The sequence below is a fragment of the Oncorhynchus mykiss genome, unplaced genomic scaffold (genome assembly GCF_013265735.2).
Source record: "Oncorhynchus mykiss isolate Arlee unplaced genomic scaffold, USDA_OmykA_1.1 un_scaffold_222, whole genome shotgun sequence".
Lineage (NCBI taxonomy): Eukaryota > Metazoa > Chordata > Actinopteri > Salmoniformes > Salmonidae > Oncorhynchus > Oncorhynchus mykiss.
Genome location: NW_023493691.1, coordinates 150,462 through 175,225, shown reverse-complemented (window position 1 = coordinate 175,225; position 24,764 = coordinate 150,462). Strand labels below are relative to the sequence as shown.

The window sequence follows — 24,764 nt, the reverse complement described above, 5'->3', positions numbered from 1 at the left end:
AATAAATAATGACTGACAACAATAATTGTAGAGCTTTTTAATGGAAATTCCAAAATAGTGAACATTAAATTGCCAAAACATTGAAAATATTCCATTGTGTATGTCAGGTCCACATTCGGTAGACATTAATAGAAAAGTAGTAAATTACTATGAAATAATAAAATAGACAGTAGTGTATATTAAACTGAATAAAAATCTAAACGCAACATATGGGGGCGAAAGGTAGCCTAGTGGTTAGAGCGTTGGACTAGTAACCGAAATGTTGCCAGATCGAATCCCCGAGCTGCCAAGGTAAAAAAATCTGTCGTTATGCCCCTGAACAAGGCAGTTAACCCACTGTTCCTAGGCCGTCATTGAAAATTAGAATTTGTTCTTAACTGACTTGCCTAGTTAAATAAAGGTAAAATAAATCTAAAGTGTTGGTCCCATGTTTCATGAGCTGAAATAAAAGATCCCAGAAATGTTCCATATGCACAAAAAGTTTATTTCTCTCAAATGTTGTACAAAAAAATGTGCTTACAGCCCTGTTAGTGAGCATTTCTCCTTTGCCAAGATAATCAATTTCCCTGACAGGTGTGGCATATCAAGAAGCTGATTAAACAGCATGATCATTACACAGGTGTACTTTGTGCTGGGGACAACAAAAGGCCGTTCTAAAATGTGACGTTTTGTCACACAACCCAATGCTACAGATGTCTCAAGTTTTGAGCGTGCGCGCAATTAGCATGCTGACTGCAGGAATGTCTACCAGAGCTGTTGCTAGAGAATTTAGGGTTAATTTCTCTACCATAAGCAGCCAAATTTGGCAGTGTGTTCAACTGGCCTTACAACCACAGACTAAGTGTATAACCACCCCAATACAGGGCCTCCACATCCGGCTTCTTCAACCAACGGGATCGTCTGAGACCATCCACCCGGACAGCTGATGAAAGTGAGGAATACTTCTGTCTGTACTAAAGCCCTTTTTGTGGGAACAACTCATTCTGATTTTGCTGGGCCTGGCTCCTCAGTGGTTGTTCCCTCCCAGGCCCACCCATGTCTGCACCCCTGCCGAGTCATGTGACATTCATTTGATTTGGCCCTAATGAATTTATTTCCTTATACGAACTGTAACTCAGTAAAATTGTTGCATGTTGCATTTATATTTTTATTCAGTGTACTGTGGTGAAATCAGAATTGGCGAAGTAACGTAGACAAATGAAGATGACTTATCTGCAGAATATGCTTAAACTGTTAACTCTTGTTATTAGAATGTCTCCTTTGGGAGTCTGGTGTTGGCAACTGCTCTTCCTCCCTCATCTGGGCCCCAGTCACCTGAGGTCAGGCTTGTCTATCACATGTCCCTGTTGCTATGCAGAATATCAGAAAGAGAACATGGAAAAGGAGGTCAGAAGGAAACATTGTTTCCATATGTGAATGTGTCTTTACCTATTGCAAACCATGTGAAGGGATGAGTAATGGGAACCAATCACTTGTCTCCACAATGTCTGTGCATCAGTCACACCCTCCTAGCAAGGTGGAAACTAAGTAACAACAAATGTCTGTCCGTCAGTCACACCCTCCTAGCAAGGTGGAAACTAAGTAACAAGTGTCTGTGCGTCAGTCACACCCTCCTAGCAAGGTGGAAACTAAGTAACAAGTGTCTGTGCGTCAGTCACACCCTCCTAGCAAGGTGGAAACTAAGTAACAACAAGTGTCTGTGTGTCAGTCACACCCTCCTAGCAAGGTGGAAACTAAGTAACAACAAATGTCTGTGCGTCAGTCACACCCTCCTAGCAAGGTGGAAACTAAGTAACAACAAATGTCTGTGCGTCAGTCACACCCTCCTAGCAAGGTGGAAACTAAGTAACAACAAATGTCTGTGCGTCAGTCACACCCTCCTAGCAAGGTGGAAACTAAGTAACAACAAATGTCTGTGCATCAGTCACACCCTCCTAGCAAGGTGGAAACTAAGTAACAACAAATGTCTGTGCGTCAGTCACACCCTCCTAGCAAGGTGGAAACTAAGTAACAACAAGTGTCTGTGCGTCAGTCACACCCTCCTAGCAAGGTGGAAACTAAGTAACAAGTGTCTGTGCTTCAGTCACACCCTCCTAGCAAGGTGGAAACTAAGTAAAAAGTGTCTGTGCTTCAGTCACACCCTCCTAGCAAGGTGGAAACTAAGTAACAACAAGTGTCTGTGCTTCAGTCACACCCTCCTAGCAAGGTGGAAATTAAGTAACAAGTGTCTGTGCGTCAGTCACACCCTCCTAGCAAGGTGGAAACTAAGTAACAAGTGTCTGTGCGTCAGTCACACCCTCATAGCAAGGTGGAAACTAAGTAACAACAAGTGTCTGTGCATCAGTCACACCCTCCTAGCAAGGTGGAAACTAAGTAACAAGTGTCTGTGCGTCAGTCACACCCTCCTAGCAAGGTGGAAATTAAGTAACAAGTGTCTGTGCGTCAGTCACACCCTCCTAGCAAGGTGGAAACTAAGTAACAAGTGTCTGTGCTTCAGTCACACCCTCCTAGCAAGGTGGAAACTAAGTAACAACAAGTGTCTGTACGTCAGTCACACCCTCCTAGCAAGGTGGAAACTAAGTAACAACAAGTGTCCTTTTAAGTTCTTAGTACTGAACAAAACAACAAGTTCCTTGTATTTGGGGCCTAAGGTCTGGCACAGGGTGTGTGGGGTTAGTGTCTGGAACCATTGTACATCATCTCGGAGGTTGCACCTATCCTGACCTATCCTGAGATAGTAGATAACCCAGTGGCTCACTCCACTCAGTGAGAACTCACTCTGTCCATTTGTGTTTGATTATTTATAAATTAATAAAGATTTAGTTTAAGTATAACTCTGACCTGTGTAATAAGTTTCTCTCATTTTATAGTATTTAAAATATCTACCACAATACTTAGTTCCTATTTGATTACTTGATAATTTTTTTTATTCCTTAAAGTCCTCTAACGTAACGTAGCAGACGTAAAAGTATCCATCTAGAGATCACACGTACCACATATTGTAGTTCCTGACTTGATTTCACTCGTTAAAGATTTGATTTATCTCTAGAGAAATGGCCGTTGGGCTCAGAGAACGGAACTAAATCGAATTCAAGCATTTGAAACGACGTCAGTCAATTAGTTGTTTTAATAACCCCCCAAAAAATGGAAATGTTGGTTAATCGCTAAATAATACAGTGAAGACAAGGTTATTCAGGAAAATAGTACATAGTGCTGCCTAAAACATACTGCAACCTTGTACTAAATGGTTTTTGAGTCGTTTATTAATTTATGTCAATTTAAGTGCACTTGCATTGTGTAATTTAAAGTGTGCATGTGTCTGTGATTGAATTAATATTTTACCTTCAATGTTTAGCTGCCTGATCTGTTGAAATTAGATAATTGTACAATAAAAAAATATAATATATTTTTAGACTCAAAGAAAGTTCCAGAACTGTCAAGACAATAACTTCTTGTTCCAACTTCCCACTGTGCATGAAAAGTTGCAGTAGACCTGTTTCATGAGGAACTGTTTCAATGAGAAGGTAGATGTTATTTCATGCTACTGAGACTTATATGGTTTGACACCAGTATTGTCAGCAAAAAAGGGGCATGGCTTCACAACGTGTTCAGATTTCAAGAAAATGGGGTAAAATATGCAGCCGAAGTCCAATGAGAGAGAATACAAATTCATTTCTTTAACTAATTATAACAAATGTTAAGAAAATGTTGAGCAATGTAATTAAGTAATGACTTTTCAAATAAGTTACGTTACACGTTAAGTTGGCTGACAATTTGTTAGCTACGCTATCCTTAGGAACTGCATAGCATTACAGCAGTATGTACTGGTATGTTAGCTACGCTATCCTTAGGAACTGCATAGCATTACAGCAGTATGTACTGGTATGTTAGCTACGCTATCCTTAGGAACTGCATCGCATTACAGCAGTATGTACTGGTATGTTAGCTACGCTATCCTTAGGAACTGCATAGCATTACAGCAGTATGTACTGGTATGTTAGCTACGCTATCCTTAGGAACTGCATAGCATTACAGCAGTATGTACTGGTATGTTAGCTACGCTATCCTTAGGAACTGCATAGCATTACAGCAGTATGTACTGGTATGTTAGCTACGCTATCCTTAGGAACTGCATAGCATTACAGCAGTATGTACTGGTATGTTAGCTACGCTATCCTTAGGAACTGCATAGCATTACAGCAGTATGTACTGGTATGTTAGCTACGCTATCCTTAGGAACTGCATAGCATTACAGCAGTATGTACTGGTATGTTAGCTACGCTATCCTTAGGAACTGCATAGCATTACAGCAGTATGTACTGGTATGTTAGCTACGCTATCCTTAGGAACTGCATAGCATTACAGCAGTATGTACTGGTATGTTAGCTACGCTATCCTTAGGAACTGCATAGCATTACAGCAGTATGTACTGGTATGTTAGCTACGCTATCCTTAGGAACTGCATAGCATTACAGCAGTATGTACTGGTATGTTAGCTACGCTATCCTTAGGAACTGCATAGCATTACAGCAGTATGTACTGGTATGTTAGCTACGCTATCCTTAGGAACTGCATAGCATTACAACAGTATGTACTGGTATGTTAGCTACGCTATCCTTAGGAACTGCATAGCATTACAGCAGTATGTACTGGTATGTTAGCTACGCTATCCTTAGGAACTGCATAGCATTACAGCAGTATGTACTGGTATGTTAGCTACGCTATCCTTAGGAACTGCATAGCATTACAACAGTATGTACTGGTATGTTAGCTACGCTATCCTTAGGAACTGCATAGCATTACAGCAGTATGTACTGGTATGTTAGCTAACGTTAGTTGGATACTAATAACGTTACATGGAACTTGCCAGGCAGTATATTAACTATCTGGTATCTAACTAACCAACATTTTATTGACTTGATTATTCACATCACTCTATACTGTAGTCATTGTGCGTTTCAATAGACATTGTTAATTCTGGCTATCTACTCCGATTTCAGAACACTCTTGTGCAGAATGACTGATGAATTTACGAACGCTCAACACCCGTTGAATATAGCCGGCGTCAGTAAACGTCGGCAAAAGAAAGCCTAATAAATTATTGCTAGCGGTCACCAACGCTCTGGATTACATGAAAACAGTCTAACCAGTTCTGCTATGGCAAGTAAAATGGTCAGTGAGGTGTTCTCTCATTTGTGTCTGGAAGTAGCTAGCAAACGTTAGCCAGTTAGCTTGGGTGCTTGACTGCCGTTGAACGCTCGGATCAACCCTCCTCCTCGGCCACAGCGTCCAGTGTGGCTCTGAACGCTCCGAGGGCGATTCGAACTGAAAATCTGACAGCGCTCTGAATTTACGAAAGCCCAAGTGCACTCTGGCACTCCAGATTGAATTTACGAACACACACCCGAAATCTTAAAATGTTTAGCTAGTCATTTGATATGCTAAAAAGCTAGCAAGAGGTTGCATAGCAACAGCATCTGGAAGACAGGTAAAGCTCTCGTACGCTCAACTGAAACGATACCGTTCGTTTACAGTATACTAAAATTAACTCTAGTTTGTAGTATGTAGTATGTTAGTATGGGTATTCGAACACAGCTATAGTCTGCCAGTTGAGGGTGTTACTGCTTCCCTCTCAGCCTGGTCTGACTCTGTGTCTGTTTGGGAGAGTTTCTCTACAGTTTTACTGTTTTTACTTGTTTTTACTCAGGAACCCAGTGTCTCAGTTGCTATGGTGCCCTGAGGACAAACATTCCATCAATACAACCAAAACAAAAATATATATATTTTTTTAGCTACAAGACACCCCCCCCCACACACACACACACACACACACCTCTGATTCAGAGGGTTTGGGTTAAATGTGGAAGACACATTTTGGTTAAATGCATTTCCCTTTCCCCACACCAGAGTTCTACAAGACTATTTACATAATGAACTGGACATTTCAACAGTTTGACCCTCAATATAGTCTTGGGCATTTACTGAGCTGTAACAATGGACCATGGAAAAGGTCTGTTGAAATGAATACTGTAGTGGTGTGAGGAAGGTAACACAAGGTTCCATTCCCCAATAGTAACTATTGAGAGAAACCGATGAGTGAATAATAGAGCCTGTAATTGTCAATGTAACACCTGACCACATACCTATAATGTAACATGATGAACCTTAGGTTTTCAGATGTATGAATGGTTTTTGTTTAAAACCTCCACGTGGGGGGATTCATTATGCCGATTCTGTTGGAAAACATTGTCTGTTGGAAAACGTTTTGCATCATAAACCCTTTACTCCAAATTGAAAAAGTTTTGCAATGACAAGGATAGTTTCTATTGGACAAATTCAGGTAGGTCCCTCCCAATTTCGCTCCATTTGCTCTGTTTGCTTTTTAAATGGTAAACGGTTTCCGTTGCAAGGCATAATGAATACACCCCAGTTCTTAGTTATAGTGCCTTTCACCTCTTTGAACCCACCCTTCCAGTGGGATAAAGATTATACATTTTTGTAAGTAGGGCTGAACGGTATACCGTATTTTACGACGTACTGGTATTGTTGCACGGACCCGTTTGAGTTTTTACTTTTCCTATGTTAATGTTTGATTTGTTACATGGGATACGTCCGGTGTAACATCCATTTTTTAAAATCATACTTAGCTTCTTGAATCTTCGCTTCTCTTCTTGCCGCTTTCCACACAGACCTAGCCCCACCTCCTGTCACCCGAGGAGGCATTTGTTGTTCCTGGACCATGAGACACTTATGTTCCGTCTGCAGGGTCAAATCAAATTTTATTTGTCACATACACATGGTTAGCAGATGTTAATGCGAGTGTAGCGAAATGCTTGTGCTTCTAGTTCCAACAATGCAGTAATAACCAACAAGTAATCTAACCTAACAATTCCAAAACTACTACCTTATAGACACAAGTGTAAGGGGATAAAGAATATGTACATAAAGATATATGAATGAGTGATGGTACAGAGCGGCATAGACAAGATACAGTAGATGGTATTGAGTGCAGTATATACATATGAGATGAGTATGTAAACAAAGTGGCATAGTTTAAAGTGGCTAGTGATACATGTATTACATAAAGATGCAGTAGATGATATAGAGTACAGTATATACATATGAGATGAATCATGTAGGGTATGTAAACATATTAGGTAGCATTGTTTAAAGTGGCTAGTGATATATTTTACATCAATTCCCATTATTAAAGTGGCTGGAGTTGAGTCAGTGTGTTGGCAGCAGCCACTCAATGTTAGTGGTGGCTGTTTAACAGTCTGATGGCCTTGAGATAGAAGCTGTTTTTCAGTCTCTCGGTCCCAGCTTTGATGCACCTGTACTGACCTCGCCTTCTGGATGATAGTGGGGTGAACAGGCAGTGGCTCGGGTGGTTGTTGTCCTTGATGATCTTTATGGCCTTCCTGTGACATCGGGTGGTGTAGGTGTCCTGGAGGGCAGGTAGTTTGCCCCCGGTGATGCGTTGTGCAGACCTCACTACCCTCTGGAGAGCCTTACGGTTGTGGGCGGAGCAGTTGCCGTACCAGGCGGTGATACAGCCCAACAGGATGCTCTCGATTGTGCATCTGTAGAAGTTTGTGAGTGCTTTTGGTGACAAGCCGAATTTCTTCAGCCTCCTGAGGTTGAAGAGGCGCTGCTGCGCCTTCTTCATGATGCTGTCTGTGTGGGTGGACCAATTCATTTTGTCTGTGATGTGTACGCTGAGGAACTTAAAACTTACTACCCTCTCCACTACTGTTCCATCGATGTGGATAGGGGGGTGTTCCCTCTGCTGTTTCCTGAAGTCCACAATCATCTCCTTAGTTTTGTTGACGTTGAGTGTGAGGTTATTTTCCTGACACCACACTCCGAGGGCAATGTTGATGACATCAATGCTGTTTTCTCTTTACTTCTTAATATAAACCACTAGCGTTCTAAAATTACACTGCAAGTTGGGCCTAAATATTGTTAGCCGCTAATGCTAATCGCTAGCTAGCAATCTAATAAATGTACTGAGTCAGAGCAAACGTAATTAGCTATGCAGCCTGATAATACCAGTGATGCTGTAGACCTGAATCAGCATGTTGTTTGGGAAACCGTATCTTCAAAACCAAATAGGAATATGTGAAGCAAGAATGTTAGCTAGATGACGTAGCTAATAGAAAACACTGGTTCCTACTCTGTCACAATAACTGCTCCCTGGCATTTTAATTTGTCATTATTATATTTTAACTATAGAATTAGAATAATCGCTAACACTACTTTACACCCAGCGTCATAACACTTTATAACACAGTCACAATATGTCAATAACAGCTAATAGAACTTGTCACTGTTTAGACATATTGCATTATTTTATGTAGATGTCATAACCAGTCATAAGTGTCAAAATCCACAAAACCAGCCACACATGGCAAAACATTCCATTACACCATAGCCTGTGTGTCAACAGTATGTTTGTTATGTATCATTTTTTTAATTGAACATGTTCAATTGTCATTGTAATTGCGCACACATTGTCAGACATGGACCTACCCCAATGCTCTGTTGTTGATGACTGGGATGAATGCAGCAGCACATTTCCGGTGAGAGACATGGCCCGATGTAATTATACAAAAGAGAAGAAGAGTTTGACCAGCAAAAATGTACAAACTTTATTTATTGGTAGATCGATTCAGTTCAATGCATTCATCCAAAACACTTTTCTCATCAATGACTAAAATGACAATTTAATAAATATGAAGTAATTTCTAAGATTGTGTATCGTTAAATAGTTGTTTAGTATTAAAAACGGATCATCACACCATCTCTATCTGATACATGTTGTGTCTACCAGCTCATTCCCACAGAAAACTGCAGAGGGAAGCAGTGCCATCCAGTCAACCATCAGACTACATTGTTTTAATAATGGGCACTGATATGGAAAATCTAGTTAATCAATATGAGTTGAACTGTAATTTGTCTAACTGATATCTATATATCAGTTTGAATAAATAACAATTCTGACTGTCTGGACATATTTCCACAGCTTTGTGAAGTCCATACAACTGCTTGCTGATTGGCTATTGGGGCAAGTGTCATTGTTCTGTGGGCCTAACCCACCCAACCAGTGTAAATACAATGGGACGCAGTTGATGGCCCATCAGCAGCCTGTTAAATATGCTAAATTGAGAGCCTATTCGAGGGTTTTGTGCCTGGGGAACCAGTCATGTATGCTGTAAACCAAAACTTTTATCCCAGTATGCCTTGCTCATTTACCACTCACCGGACAGTTTATTAGTTACACCAATTTTGCCTGCAGAACAGCCCGAATTCTTCGGGACATGGATTATGCATGTTGTAAACGTTCCACAGGGATGTTGGTCCATGCTGATGTGAAAGCATCAGGCAGTCTTTTTTATTTCACCTTTATTTAACCAGGTAGGCCAGTTGAGAACAAGTTCTCATTTACAACTGCGAACTGGCCAAGATAAAGCAAAGCAGTTCGACACATACAACGACACAGAGTTAGTTACACATGGAGTAAAACAAACATACAGTCAATAATAAATATATATATATATATATATATATATATAAACAAGTCTATATACAATGTGAGCAAATGAGGTAAATACAATATAGCAAGTAAAACACTGGAATGGGAGATTTGCAGTGGAAGAATGTGCAAAGTAGAGAGAAATAATGGGGTGCAAAGGAGCTAAATAAATAAATACAGTAGGGAAAGAGGTAGTTTGGGCTAAATTATACATGGGCTATGTACAGGTGCAGTAATATGTGAGCTGCTCTGACAGCTGGTGCTTAAAGCTAGTGAGGGAGATAAGTGTTTCCAGTTTCAGAGATTTTTGTAGTTCGTTCCAGTCATTGGCAGCAGAGAACTGGAAGGAGAGGCGGCCAAAGGAAGAATTGGTTTTGTGGGTGACCAGAGAGATTTACAGTGGGGAGAACAAGTACTTGATAACCTGCAAAATCGGCAGTGTTTCCTACTTACAAAGCATGTAGAGGTCTGTAATTTTTATCATAGGTACACTTCAACTGTGAGACGGAATCTAAAACAAAAATCCAGAAAATCACATTGTATGATTTTTTTAAGTCTGTAGCAGGCAGCAACGGTGAGAGATTTGTTTTTAGAGAGGTGGCTTTTTAAAAGTAGAAGTTCAAATTGTTTGGGTACAGACCTGGATAGTTGGACAGAACTCTGCAGACTATCTTTGCAGTAGATTGCAACACCGCCCCCTTTGGCCTTTCTATCTTGTCTGAAAATGTGGTATGTTGTAAAAGGTTGAAAATGTATGTCCTTCATAGATATTATACACATTTTTTACATAAAGTTTTTTTTGATCTATCAGTGCATTGGAGCTGAGCCATATTATTTGCTGTAATATTAGATCTGCCTTATCTGGAGGATGACATTGTAGCCAACTCTGTAAGACTTCATTTAAAAAGGAGGATACTTTAAGCAGGGGTCCATTGTCAATCCACCCAAAATGTACGGTTTTATTCTGAAAAAGGCTTCTCTATTGTGTGTATCCGTTGGTGTGATTTTAAGCTGCCCTGTCGAGAGAAACACTTTCCACAGTCAGAGCAGGAGTAAGGCTTCTCGCCTGTATGTATAGGTTGGTGTGATTTTAAGCTGCTCTGTAGAGAGAAATTCTTCCCACAGTCAGAGCAGAAGTAAGGCTTCTGTCCTGTATGTATTAGCTGGTGACAGTTTAAGGTATTCAATCGGGAAAAACTCCTTCCACAGTCAGAGCAGGAGTAAGGCTTCTCTCCTGTGTGTGTTCTCTGATGAACGTTTATTGCAGATGATGTTGTGAAGCACTTCCCACAGTCAGAGCAGGAGTACGGCTTCTCTCCTGTATGTGTACGCTGGTGTGATTTTAAGCTGCTCTGTTGAGAGAAACTCTTTCCACAGTCAGAGCAGAAGTAAGGCTTCTCTCCTGTATGTATACGTTGGTGTGCATTTAAATGGACCAGTTGAGAAAATGTCTTCCCACAGTCAGAGCAGGAATATGGCTTTTCTCCTGTATGTATACGTTTGTGTGTTTTTAAGGTATCCAATCCTGAGAAACTGACCCCACAGTCAGAGCAGGAGTAAGGCTTCTCTCCTTTATGTATACGTTGGTGTGTTTTTAAATTGCTCTGTTGAGAGAAACTTTTTCCACATTCCGAGCAGGAGTAAGGCGTCTTTCCTGTGTGTGTTCTCTGATGAACTGTCAGAGACCTTGATGTTTTGAAGCTTTTTCCACAGTCGGAACAGGAATACAGACTCTCTCCTGTGTGTATTTTTAGGTGCATTTCTAGCTTTGATAGAATTGGGAAAATCTCCTCACAATGTGGGCAGTGGTGAGACCTCTTAGCTCTGTGATCTTCCTGCTGTTGCTCTCTGGATGTAGAGAATGTCTCAACATGGTCTCCTGTGTGAACAACATCAGAAGAACCAGTCAGTTGAAGAGATATACATATGACTTCATATCAGTAGGCTGTACCATACAAAAAATGAATAAAACTAATTCTAAAAGTGGATAAGAGTTGAAGGCAAAAAGGGGTAAAAGGAGTGAAAATTAGGAGCCATATCATCCTCCACTCACTATCACAAGGGTTAGAAACTACAGACTAATTTCATATCATCCTCCACTCACTATCACAAGGGTTAGTAACTACACAGACTCATTTCATATCATCCTCCACTCACTATCACAAGTTAGCAACCACCAGGGTTGGGGTCAATTCCATTTCTATTCAAGTTAATTCAGAATGCAAACCAAATTCCAATTCGAAATGTTTCTCTCAAAGGATTGATGATAACTGTCATTTCAGTGTTCAATTAATTGGAATTGCATTTTTTCTAAATGCTGACAATACTGGTATCAAACCATACAAGACTCAGTGGCATGAAATAACATTACTTTCTTATTTAAACAGTTCATCATGAAACAGTTCTACAGTAACTTTTCATACAAAGTGGAGAAGTTGGAATGAATAACAAGCTTTGTTGTGCAGTCTGGAGTTTCTCAGGGATGTGTGATGTCAGAGTTACAGACTTCAACCTATCAATAGACTGGGTCATAACTTATGGAGGTCTAATTTATGAAGATAACTTATAGATAGAACCTGCTGTTACCATGATTAACAGATGTCCCAATCTTCTCCTCCTCTTCTTCATCTTTAATGTTGACATTCAGCTCCAGTGTTTGACTGCAGTCTTCCAGCTTCACTGATGCCATCTCTGGATCCTGCAGAGCAAACTGGGCTCCACTGTCACAATCAGGACCCAGTGACTGTAGGTTTGGACTCAGTGTGGAAGGAGAGAGGCAGGTTGGGTTTGTCCTCACTGTTGATGTTAACGGCCTCAGACTTAATCTGAGTCAGCCAGTAGTAATAAAGAGAAACGGACACAAAAGTTATTTTCTTGACAGTTCTGGCACTTTCTTTATTCTCTAAATATATATTAAATTGTTCTTGTTCAATTATCGCATTTCAACAGATCAGGTAGCTAAACATTGAAAACAAAACATGAATTCAGATTAGACTCACATACTTTAAATTACACAACGTAAGTGCACTTAACCTATAGATTTCCTAAATTAATATAAATCACTCAAACCATTTAGTACAAGATCACAGTATGTTGTAGGCAGCACTATGTACTATTTTCCTGAATAACCTTGTCTTCACTGTATTATTTCACTCACAACCAATGGTTAGTGGTGGAAAAAAGTAATAAATAGTTATATTTGAGTAAAAGTACATCTAATTCCTTTTATTAAAGCTACAATATGTAACTTTTTAGGCAACCCGACCAAATGCACATAGAAATATGAGTTATCGATCTGTCAGTCTCATTGAAAGCAAGTCTAAGAAGCGGTAGATCTGTTCTGTGTGTGATATTTCTATGCTTCCCCTTCCTAAGTTTAGTTGTCATCTTTTACTTTTGTACACCTGAATAGAGGATAACTACAGCGCATTCGGAAAGTATTCAGACCCCTTGACTTTTTCCACATTGTTACGTTACAGCCTCATTCTAAAATGGATGACATTAAAATGTTTTCCTCATCAATCTACACACAATACCCAATATTAAAAAAGACAAAACAGGTTTAGTACAGGTTTAGTATATGTATTAAAAACAAACATTTTACATAAGTATTCAATCTGACAGAGCGCCAGAGTTCCTCTGTGGCGATGGGAGAAACTCCCCAAATACAGGTGTGCCAAGCTTGTAGCGTCATACCCAAGAAGAATCAAGGCTGTAATCGCTGCCAAAAGGTGCTTCAACAAAGTACTGAGTAAAGGGTCTGAATACTTATGTAAATGTGGTATTTCAGTTTTTACTTTGTCATTATGGGGTATTGTGATGTCATTATGGGGTATTGTGATGTCATTATGGGGTATTGTGTGTAGATTTGAGGGGGAAAAAACAATTTAATCCATTTTAGAATAAGGCTGAAACGTAATAAAATGTGGAAAAAGTGAAGGGGTCTGAACACTTTCCGAATGCACTGTACAATATTTGTGGTCATGGAAACGTTCTCACAGCGGTTTAGATGGTACAATGATTCTCCAATGATTATTTTGTCACAAACTGAAATTATCTGTATTATTCAAATTCATGCAACCAGGAACTGGAAGAGGAATTTCTGCATAATGCATCTTTAAGCAAACCAGACTGTTTTGATGTATTTATGGACGGCCAGGGGCACACTCCAACACTCAGGCATCATTTACAAACGCAATATTTGCGTTTAGTGAGTCTGACAGATCAGAGGCAGCAAGGATGACAACGAGTGAAATGGACCATATTGCTCTCCTGCCTGAGCATTCGAAATGTAACAAGAAGTTTTGGGAGTCAGTGAAAATGTATGGGAGTAAAAAGTACATATGTTCTTTAGGAATGTAGAGGAGTAAAAGTTGCCAGGAAATATCAATAGTAAACTAAACTCAGCAACAACAAAAAAAGGACTCTGTCTTTCAAAGATAATTCGTAAAAATCCAAATAACTTCACAGATCTTCATTGTAAAGGGTTTAAATACTGTTTCCCCTGCTTGTTCAATGAACCATAAACAATTAATGAACATGGACCTGTGGAACAGTCATTAAGACACTAACAGCTTACAGATGGTAGGGAATTAAGGTTACAGTTATGAAAACTTAGGACACTAAAGAGGCCTTTCCACTGACTGAAAAACACCAAAGGAAAGATGCCCAAGGTCCCTGCTCATCTGCCTTAGGCATGCTGCAAGGAGGCATGCGGACTGCAGATGTGGCCAAGGCAATAAATTGCAATGTCCGTACTGTGAGATGCCTAAGACGGCGCTACAGGAAGACAGAACCGACAGTTGATCGTCCTTGCAGTGGCAGACCACGTGTAACAACACCTGCACAGGATCGGTACATCCCAACATCACACCTGCGGGACAGGTAGAGGATGGCACCAACAACTGCCGAGTTACACCAGGAAAGCACAATCCCTCCATCAGTGCTCAGACTGTCCGCAATAGGCTGGACTGAGGGCTTGTAGGCCTGTTGTAAGGCAGGTCCTCACCAGACATCACCGGCAACAACATTGCCAATGGGCACAAATCCACTGTCGCTGGACCAGACAGGACTGGCAAAAAGTGCTCTTCATTGACGAGTCGCGGTTTTGTCTCACCAGGGGTGATGGTCGGATTCGCGTTTATGGTCGAAAGAATGAGCGTTACACCGAGGCCTGTACTCTGGAGCGGGATCGATTTTGAGGTGGTGGGTCCATCATGGTCTGGGGTGGTGTGTCACAGCATCATCGGACTGAGCTCGTTGTCATTGCAGCCAATCTCAACGCTGTGCGTTACAGGGAAGACATCCTCATCCCTCATCGGAGGGTGAAGGCTAGGGCCATTCCCCCCAGAAATGTTCGGGAACTTGCAGGTGCCTTGGCGGAAGAGTGGGGTATCTCACAGCAAGAACTGGCAAATCTGGTGCAGTCCATGAGGAGGATATGCACTGCAGTACTTAATGCAGCTGGTGGCCACACCAGAGACTGACTGTTACTTTTGATTTTGACCCCCTTTTTTTTCAGGGTGAATCTTATGCTCATACAATTATTTACACTTTAAGTTTGCTGAAAATAAATGCAGTTGGCAGTGAGTGGACTTTATTTTTTTTTGCTGAGTTTAGTTAAAAGGAGAAGTTTCCTATTTTAGGGGAGACCGGGATGGTTGTAACACAGGATAACTGTGACACTTAATATCGTCAAGCAGGAACAAGCTAAAATCATGTGACTCACTGTGCACATGCTCAGTTTGGTCCTCAACCCTCATGTGAAGAAGCAAGACCCTTATTGAAAAACAAAATCTGAGTTTGAAGTAAGAAAGACATATTTGGGGCCAAATTTTTGTGACGGCATCACCTGCTTTGTAGTTAGACTAACCAAACGTATTTCAGGTTCATAACCAGTTTGTGTAGATATGGGGCGGCAAGTAGCCTAGTGGTTAGAGCATTGGACTAGTAACCAAAAGGTTGCAAGATCTAATCCCTGAGCTGACAAGGTAAAAATCTCGTTCTGCCATTGAACAATGCAGTTAACCCACTCTTACGATGACGTCATTGAAAATAATTTGTTCTTCTTTGCATAGTTAAATAAATAAATATAGATTTAATGCAAGTTAGCAATGCTAAAGTTTACACATGTAGCTAAAGTTGAAGCTAACTAATGGCTGCAAGCATCAGGGTTAGTTATAACAAGCCTAATGAGGTCTGGGTGCAGTGCTGGGAATACAAATGATGGGCCCACCAAGCCTGTACCCCGGGAATACCGTACCACTGTCTAAACTGATGGGCCCACCAAGCCTGTACCCCGGGACTACCGTACCACTGTCTAAACTGATGGGCCCACCAAGCCTGTACCCCGGGACTACCGTACCACTGTCTAAACTGATGGGCCCACCAAGCCTGTACCCCGGGAGTACCGTACCACTGTCTAAACTGATGGGCCCACCAAGCCTGTACCCCGGGACTACCGTACCACTGTCTAAACTGATGGGCCCACCAAGCCTGTACCCCTGGACTACCGTACCACTGTCTAAACTGATGGGCCCACCAAGCCTGTACCCCGGGACTACCGTACCACTGTCTAAACTGATGGGCCCACCAAGCCTGTACCCCGGGACTACCGTACCACTGTCTAAACTGATGGGCCCACCAAGCCTGTACCCCGGGACTACCGTACCACTGTCTAAACTGATGGGCCCACCAAGCCTGTACCCCGGGACTACCGTACCACTGTCTAAACTGATGGGCCCACCAAGCCTGTACCCCGGGACTACCGTACCACTGTCTAAACTGATGGGCCCACCAAGCCTGTACCCCGGGACTACCGTACCACTGTCTAAACTGATGGGCCCACCAAGCCTGTACCCCGGGACTACCGTACCACTGTCTAAACTGATGGGCCCACCAAGCCTGTACCCCGGGACTACCGTACCACTGTCTAAACTGATGGGCCCACCAAGCCTGTACCCCGGGACTACCGTACCACTGTCTAAACTGTGACTCTGAGTTAACATATCCAACATTCACTCACACACACACACACCCCTGCTCTCTCTCAAATTCACTCACACCACACACATTCAGTTAGATTCAGATGTTAAATTGTCAGATGTTGTTTAGTTGAGAAGGGCCAGTTAAGTGTCAAAATAGGAAACATTCTGATTTGAATTTTTATTATTATTTCTGCTACACAAAATGTTAAACATGTTGTTCTCATGTTCCCAATAAAGGCTTTCGATATCTTGTTGCATGTTATGATTTTAGCATTATGTCAAACTGTTACATGTCACTCCAATGCCTGTTACAACTGACCCGGGAGGTGGGGGAATTTGGAACATTTCACTCCAATGCCTGTTACAACTGACCCGGGAGGTGGGGGAATTTGGAACATATCACTCCTTGTGTTTGAGACAGTCACACCTTGTCTGTTTGATTTAGAGAGATAAAACCAACACTACTTTGTAACAGACAGATGTTCCTATTCACATTTTGAATGTACGAGCTCAAAATAATCTGAGATGTTGACAAAAAATGCAACCATCCCCTATATCCTCTACACTAAATCACAAATGTTTATGTAAATCCATTTTTTTATAGAAGGGTCCAGACAGTATTTTTGTGATTTCACATACTTTTGAGAACCTTACCACAACAAGCAAATCGCGCCCTCATCCTTGTTTAGCAGTATGGGGGTGGGAAAAAAATGAAGTCTCCAAAACCCCCGAAATACGTCCTTTTAGAAACGGCAAAGCTCCCATGATAGTGATGCGGGTCTTTAGATGTTGTACACATGAAATTGTGTCGCTCCGAGCAACGTTTTAATCAATGTTGTTTTATGACTGGTCGGGGTTTGGGAGAGGAAATCCAATAATTCCTTCAGTTTAAAAAAATAACGTATCTACACTGACTGACCGCCATCTTGCGGGAACACTCAGGTCTCTTCTCGTTGTCATCAAACACCACGTGACTGGGGGACTACCGTAAACTACATAATAATGTGACAGAGGCAAATAAGAACGCTGTTCTTTATCTCCTAACGTATTGCACAAGTTAACTGCAGGCATTTACTTAAAAAGTAGCTACAAATATTTTACTTCGAAGAAAATAGTTTCAACGGTATTGAAAAACCATCCTATGGCTTTTTCCCAAGTATTCTGGTATATACGGAATTACGCCCAAGCCTAGTAACTACACAGACTCATTTCATAGAACTTCTTCACTGGCAATTTGTCTACTTCACTTCTTTAGTCTACTATCTGATCACTCCAGATACCCCAGTTGGTTATGGAAAATATATTTCACAGCGGTTTAGATGGTACAATGATTCTCTACACAATGATTGCTTGTTTTGCCACAAACGGAACATTTTGCAACCAGGAAATTGAGGATTTGTTTGCATAGCGCATCTTTAAGCAAACCAGACGGCATGATTTTCCAGTTTTTTATTTTTATTTAATGTATTTTTATTTACGGTTTTCAGGGGCACCTTCCAACACTCAGGCATAATTTACAAATGTAGTATTTGTGTTTAGTGAGCCCGCCAGTTCAGAAGCAGTAGAAATGACAACGTGTTAATTGGGCCACATTGCTGTCCTGCCTGACCATTTGTAATGTAACCAGTGCTTTTGGGTGTCAGGGAAAATGTATAGGAGTAAAAAGTACATATATTCTTTAGGAATGTAGGGGAGTAAAAGTTGCCAGAAAATATCAATAGTAAAGTACGGATACCCAAAAAAACTAGGGGGCACTATTTTCATTTTTGGAAAAATAACGTTCCCAAAGTAAACAAGCTATTTTGTCAGGACAAGATGCTAGAATATGCATTTCCAAAACTGTAAAAATATTGTCTGTGAGTATAACAGAACTGATATTGCAGGCGAAAGCCTGAGAAAAATCCACTCAGGAAGGGACTCTTATTTAGAAACTTCTGCGTTCCTATGCGTCCCTATTGAGCAGTGAATGGGATATCAGCCAGATTCCTTTTTCTATGGCTTCCCTAATGTGTCTAGTGTCACAAGACATAGTTTCAGGCTTTTTATTTAGAAAAATGAGCGTGAACGACAACATTGCGCCAGCGGTCAGCTACCTGGTGGCTCTCAGAGTGAATTGTGCGTAATAGACAAAGGCGGCCATTGTGCCTCTCGCTCCTACTGGGAAGCCAACTTCCCCGGTTGATATATTATCGAATATATATTTGAAAAACACCTTGAGGATTGATTATAAAAAACGTTTGCCATGTTTCTGTCGATATTATGGATCTAATTTGGAATATTTTTCGGCGTTGTCGTGACTGCAGTTTCCGGTGGATTTCTCAACCAAACGTGAAGAACAAAATGAGGTATTTCGGCTATGAAAATAATCTTTATGGGACAAAATTAACATTTGCTGTCTAACTGGGAGTCTCATGAGTGAAAACATCCGAAGTTCATCAAAGGTAAACAATTTAATTTGATTGCTTTTCTGATTTTCGTGACCAAGTTGCCTGCTGCTAGCTGGACATAATGCTATGCTAGGCTATCGATAAACTTACACAAATGCTTGTCTAGCTTTTGCTGTAAAGCATAATTTCAAAATCTGAGATGACAGGGTGATTTAACAAAAGGCTAAGATGTGTTTCACTATATTTCACTTGTGATTTTCTGAATATTTTCTAGTAGCATTTTTGGTCAGTTGCGTTATGCTAATTAGTGTCAGTTGATGACAATTCTCCCGAATCTGGGAGGGGTAGTTCTAAGTTAAAGGAGAAGTTTCCTGTTTTACAACAACTCAGTCACACCTCCTTGCCTGTTTGATTTAGAGATATAATACCAATACTAATTTGTCGCAGACAGTTGTTCCTATCACAATCTCTGATTGGCAGCAGGGTAGCCTACTGGTTAGAGTGTTGGACTAGTAACCGGAAGGTTGCAAGTTCAAACCCCCGAGCTGACAAGGTACAAATCTGTCGTTCTGCCCCTGAACTGTTCCTAGGCCGTCATTGAAAATAAGAATTTGTTCTTAACTGACTTGCCTGGTTAAATAAAAAATTAAGACATGTGAAACCTTCTCCCATTAAAGGAGAAATGTGCTATTTCACTATTTTTTTATGTAAATGTAATTTTATAAAAGGGTTCAAACACTTTTTGTGATTTCACATGTTTTTGAGAACCCCAAAAAACATGTGAAGTTCCAGACACTTGTTGAATCTATGCCATAGCGCATTGAAGCTGTTCTGGTGGCTCGTGGTGGCGCAAAACACTATTAGAATAGAATAAAACTTTATTGTCCAATTTTTCTTTGAAATCACCTTCATTAAAATAATCACATACATCATATTTAAACCAGTCAGTCCATGTTGCATACACTATCAACTTAGAGGACATACATTCACTCACAACGACTACTGTTCCAACTGCACTAGATAGATAAATTAATATACCGATACAATTTACTTTGCATTTAGTAGTCCAACAGCACAAGTGTATTGCTTCTGTCCCTCTCCTCGTCCCTACCTGAGCTCAACCAGGGATCCTCTGCACACACCTACAACTGCCTCCCACGAAGCATTGCTCCACAAAAGCAGTGGCCCTTGCAGAGCAAGGGAAACAACTACTTCAAGGTCTCAGAGCGAGTGACGCCACCAATTGAAACGCTATTAGCGTGCACCCCGCTAACTAGCTAGCCATTTCAAATCGGTTACACAAGGAACAAATGAATGTTTGAACACGTTCTTCTTGGCGATGGGCGTTCTTAACCGTCAGACTGAAGGGAAACCTCTCGAACTGCGGGTGTAGACGGTGGGAGGGGTCGCCAACGACAGCCAGTGCCGCCTTTTTGGTTGCATTGTGGAACAGACTGCTCAAATGTGCCTGTGGTCGACCAATTGCTTTGCTGGCTGTGTTTACTAGTCTGGTCAGTTTGCTTTTGCGCCTCACACTCAGATCACCATACCATACTGTCATATTGAACGTTAGGATGCTCTCTACCAGCTCAGATTACCATACCAGACTGTCATATTGAACGTTAGGATGCTCTCTACCAGCTCAGATTACCATACCAGAATGTCATATTGAATGTTAGGATGCTCTCTACGAGCTCAGATTACCATACCAGACTGTCATATTGAATGTTAGGATGCTCTCTACGAGCTCAGATTACCATACCAGAATGTCATATTGAACGTGAGGATGCTCTCTACCAGCTCAGATTACCATACCAGAATGTCATATTGAATGTTAGGATGCTCTCTACGAGCTCAGATTACCATACCAGAATGTCATATTGAACGTGAGGATGCTCTCTACCAGCTCAGATTACCATACCAGACTGTCATATTGAATGTTAGGATGCTCTCTACGAGCTCAGATTACCATACCAGAATGTCATATTGAACGTGAGGATGCTCTCTACCAGCTCAGATTACCATACCAGACTGTCATATTGAATGTTAGGATGCTCTCTACGAGCTCAGATTACCATACCAGAATGTCATATTGAACGTTAGGATGCTCTCTACCAGCTCAGATTACCAGACTGTCATATTGAATTTGAGGATGCTCTCTACCAGCTCAGATTACCATACCAGACTGTCATATTGAACGTTAGGATGCTCTCTACCAGCTCAGATTACCATACCAGACTGTCATATTGAATGTTAGGATGCTCTCTACCAGCTCAGATTACCAGACTGTCATATTGAACGTTAGGATGCTCTCTACCAGCTCAGATTACCATACCAGACTGTCATATTGAACGTTAGGATGCTCTCTACCAGCTCAGATTACCAGACTGTCATATTGAATTTGAGGATGCTCTCTACCAGCTCAGATTACCATACCAGACTGTCATATTGAACGTTAGGATGCTCTCTACCAGCTCAGATTACCATACTGTCATATTGAATTTGAGGATGCTCTCTACCAGCTCAGATTACCATACTGTCATATTGAATTTGAGGATGCTCTCTACCAGCTCAGATTACATTACCATACCAGACTGTCATATTGAACGTTAGGATGCTCTCTACCAGCTCAGATTACCATACCAGAATGTCATATTGAACGTTAGGATGCTCTCTACCAGCTCAGATTACCATACTGTCATATTGAATTTGAGGATGCTCTCTACCAGCTCAGATTACCATACCAGACTGTCATATTGAATTTGAGGATGCTCTCTGACAGCTCAGATTACCATACCAGACTGTCATATTGAACGTTAGGATGCTCTCTACCAGCTCAGATTACCATACCAGACTGTCATATTGAATGTTAGGATGCTCTCTACCAGCTCAGATTACCATACTGTCATATTGAACGTTAGGATGCTCTCTACCAGCTCAGATTACCAGACTGTCATATTGAACGTTAGGATGCTCTCTACCAGCTCAGATTACCATACCAGACTGTCATATTGAACGTTAGGATGCTCTCTACCAGCTCAGATTACCATACCATACTGTCATATTGAACGTTAGGATGCTCTCTACCAGCTCAGATTACCATACCAGACTGTCATATTGAACGTTAGGATGCTCTCTACCAGCTCAGATTACCATACCATACTGTCATATTGAACGTTAGGATGCTCTCTACCAGCTCAGATTACCATACCATACTGTCATATTGAACGTTAGGATGCTCTCTACCAGCTCAGATTACCATACCATACTGTCATATTGAACGTTAGGATGCTCTCTACCAGCTCAGATTACCATACCATACTGTCATATTGAACGTTAGGATGCTCTCTACCAGCTCAGATTACCATACCAGACTGTCATATTGAACGTTAGGATGCTCTCTACCAGCTCAGATTACCATACCAGACTGTCATATTGAACGTTAGGATGCTCTCTACCAGCTCAGATTACCAGACTGTCATATTGAACGTTAGGATGCTCTCTACCAGCTCAGATTACCAGACTGTCATATTGAACGTTAGGATGCTCTCTACCAGCTCAGATTACCATACTGTCATATTGAATTTGAGGATGCTCTCTACCAGCTCAGATTACCATACCAGACTGTCATATTGAATTTGAGGATGCTCTCTGACAGCTCAGATTACCATACCAGACTGTCATATTGAACGTTAGGATGCTCTCTACCAGCTCAGATTACCATACCAGACTGTCATATTGAATGTTAGGATGCTCTCTACCAGCTCAGATTACCATACTGTCATATTGAACGTTAGGATGCTCTCTACCAGCTCAGATTACCATACCAGACTGTCATATTGAACGTTAGGATGCTCTCTACCAGCTCAGATTACCATACCAGACTGTCATATTGAACGTTAGGATGCTCTCTACCAGCTCAGATTACCATACCAGACTGTCATATTGAACGTTAGGATGCTCTCTACCAGCTCAGATTACCATACTGTCATATTGAACGTTAGGATGCTCTCTACCAGCTCAGATTACCATACTGTCATATTGAACGTTAGGATGCTCTCTACCAGCTCAGATTACCATACCAGACTGTCATATTGAACGTTAGGATGCTCTCCACCAGCTCAGATTACCATTCCAGACTGTCATATTGAACGTTAGGATGCTCTCTACCAGCTCAGATTACCATACCAGACTGTCATATTGAACGTTAGGATGCTCTCTACCAGCTCAGATTACCATACCAGACTGTCATATTGAATTTGAGGATGCTCTCTGACAGCTCAGATTACCATACCAGACTGTCATATTGAACGTTAGGATGCTCTCTACCAGCTCAGATTACCATACCAGACTGTCATATTGAACGTTAGGATGCTCTCTACCAGCTCAGATTACCATACCAGACTGTCATATTGAACGTTAGGATGCTCTCTACCAGCTCAGATTACCATACCAGACTGTCATATTGAACGTTAGGATGCTCTCTACCAGCTCAGATTACCATACCAGACTGTCATATTGAACGTTAGGATGCTCTCTACCAGCTCAGATTACCATACCAGACTGTCATATTGAACGTTAGGATGCTCTCTACCAGCTCAGATTACCATACCAGACTGTCATATTGAACGTTAGGATGCTCTCTACCAGCTCAGATTACCATACCAGACTGTCATATTGAACGTTAGGATGCTCTCTACCAGCTCAGATTACCATACCAGACTGTCATATTGAACGTTAGGATGCTCTCTACCAGCTCAGATTACCATACTGTCATATTGAACGTTAGGATGCTCTCTACCAGCTCAGATTACCAGACTGTCATATTGAACGTTAGGATGCTCTCTACCAGCTCAGATTACCAGACTGTCATATTGAACGTTAGGATGCTCTCTACCAGCTCAGATTACCATACCAGACTGTCATATTGAATGTTAGGATGCTCTCTACCAGCTCAGATTACCATACCAGACTGTCATATTGAACGTTAGGATGCTCTCTACCAGCTCAGATTACCATACCAGCATATGTTTTGAAAGCGATGATTATTTAGATTTCTCAACGTTAAAACACAGCGTCGGAATTGTAGTTTACACAGAGCCAAATATGGGCAAATGTAACAGCTGAAACCCCTACTTAAGGAGACCGGGGTAAAGCCAGTTTCAGGTTGGATATTCGAGCTTTCAAACCACTTGCCACAGACTCCAAATAAGTGTCATGAAGTTGGAATAATTGCGCACAACATTGCACAGGTTTTATTTTCACAATTTGGATATTTATTTGCTTTTCAAAGCTAATAAACGTGGAAATGTGAGCTGCATTTTGTATTCCTATAGTTGAATTAGTTAGTCAGTGTAAACAAAGTACAGAATTTTTGTTACATTTGAATTTCAATAGCTCCATGGTCATGTGACCTACTGACTTCAAACAAGTTTCAGAATGTCCACTCAGTGGGCCTACACATTACACATCCTTTTGTTTGTCCATTTTCATCTCACACAATGTTACATTAATTTGCCTGCTCTGCCCCCCTGAAGGACAGTGTCACTCACACACCAATTCACTTGGTCCTTCTCCTTGGGGCCTTCCTGACCTCCAGACAGGCCCCCATTGACCTGGTGACCTCTGACTCCTGGCCTCTAGGCCTTCACAAAGAAAAGAGAACTCTCCCTGGGGCTCCAGCCAGCTTCTCCGGGATCAGTCGCGTTAACGCACTGGATGCCTCGCGGTGCCCGTCTCGGCCAGTCAGCGGACATTCTGAAAGTAGTTTGAGGCCAGTAGGTCACATTACCAAGGAGCTATTGAAATGATAAACATTGAAAAATGTATGTAAAATCATGTGAGATGAAAATGGAT

General features: G+C 41.3%; 2 protein-coding genes across 2 annotated transcripts in view; both read right to left on the bottom strand.

Annotated features, from left to right (window-relative positions):
• The window catches only part of LOC110516274 (gastrula zinc finger protein XlCGF26.1), a 158,126-nt gene extending 140,842 nt beyond the window's left edge, over window positions 1–17,284 (bottom strand). Inside the window, exon 1 of the mRNA XM_036973113.1 lies at window positions 17,161–17,284. Within this exon, the coding sequence (XP_036829008.1) occupies window positions 17,161–17,200 (40 nt within the window). The 5' untranslated portion in view covers window positions 17,201–17,284. The remainder of the gene's footprint in view (window positions 1–17,160) is intronic.
• LOC110528899 (gastrula zinc finger protein XlCGF17.1) lies at window positions 10,257–12,360 on the bottom strand. Its single transcript, XM_036973137.1, has 2 exons — window positions 12,122–12,360; window positions 10,257–11,414 (listed from the first exon to the last, which is right to left on the bottom strand). The coding sequence occupies exons 1-2, from the start codon at window positions 12,222–12,224 to the stop codon at window positions 10,495–10,497; spliced, it is 1,023 nt and encodes a 340-aa protein (XP_036829032.1). The 5' UTR covers window positions 12,225–12,360; the 3' UTR covers window positions 10,257–10,494.
• Window positions 17,285–24,764: the final 7,480 nt, after the last annotated feature.

Bases quoted from the DNA above. Each gene is read 5' to 3' on its own strand.
- LOC110528899 (XM_036973137.1), bottom strand. From the start codon at position 12,224: ATGGCATCAGTGAAGCTGGAAGACTGCAGTCAAACACTGGAGCTGAAT. The intron at 11,415-12,121 runs GTAACAGCAGGT...TTGTTCACACAG, and splicing joins TGGGACATCTGTTAATCATG to GAGACCATGTTGAGACATTC.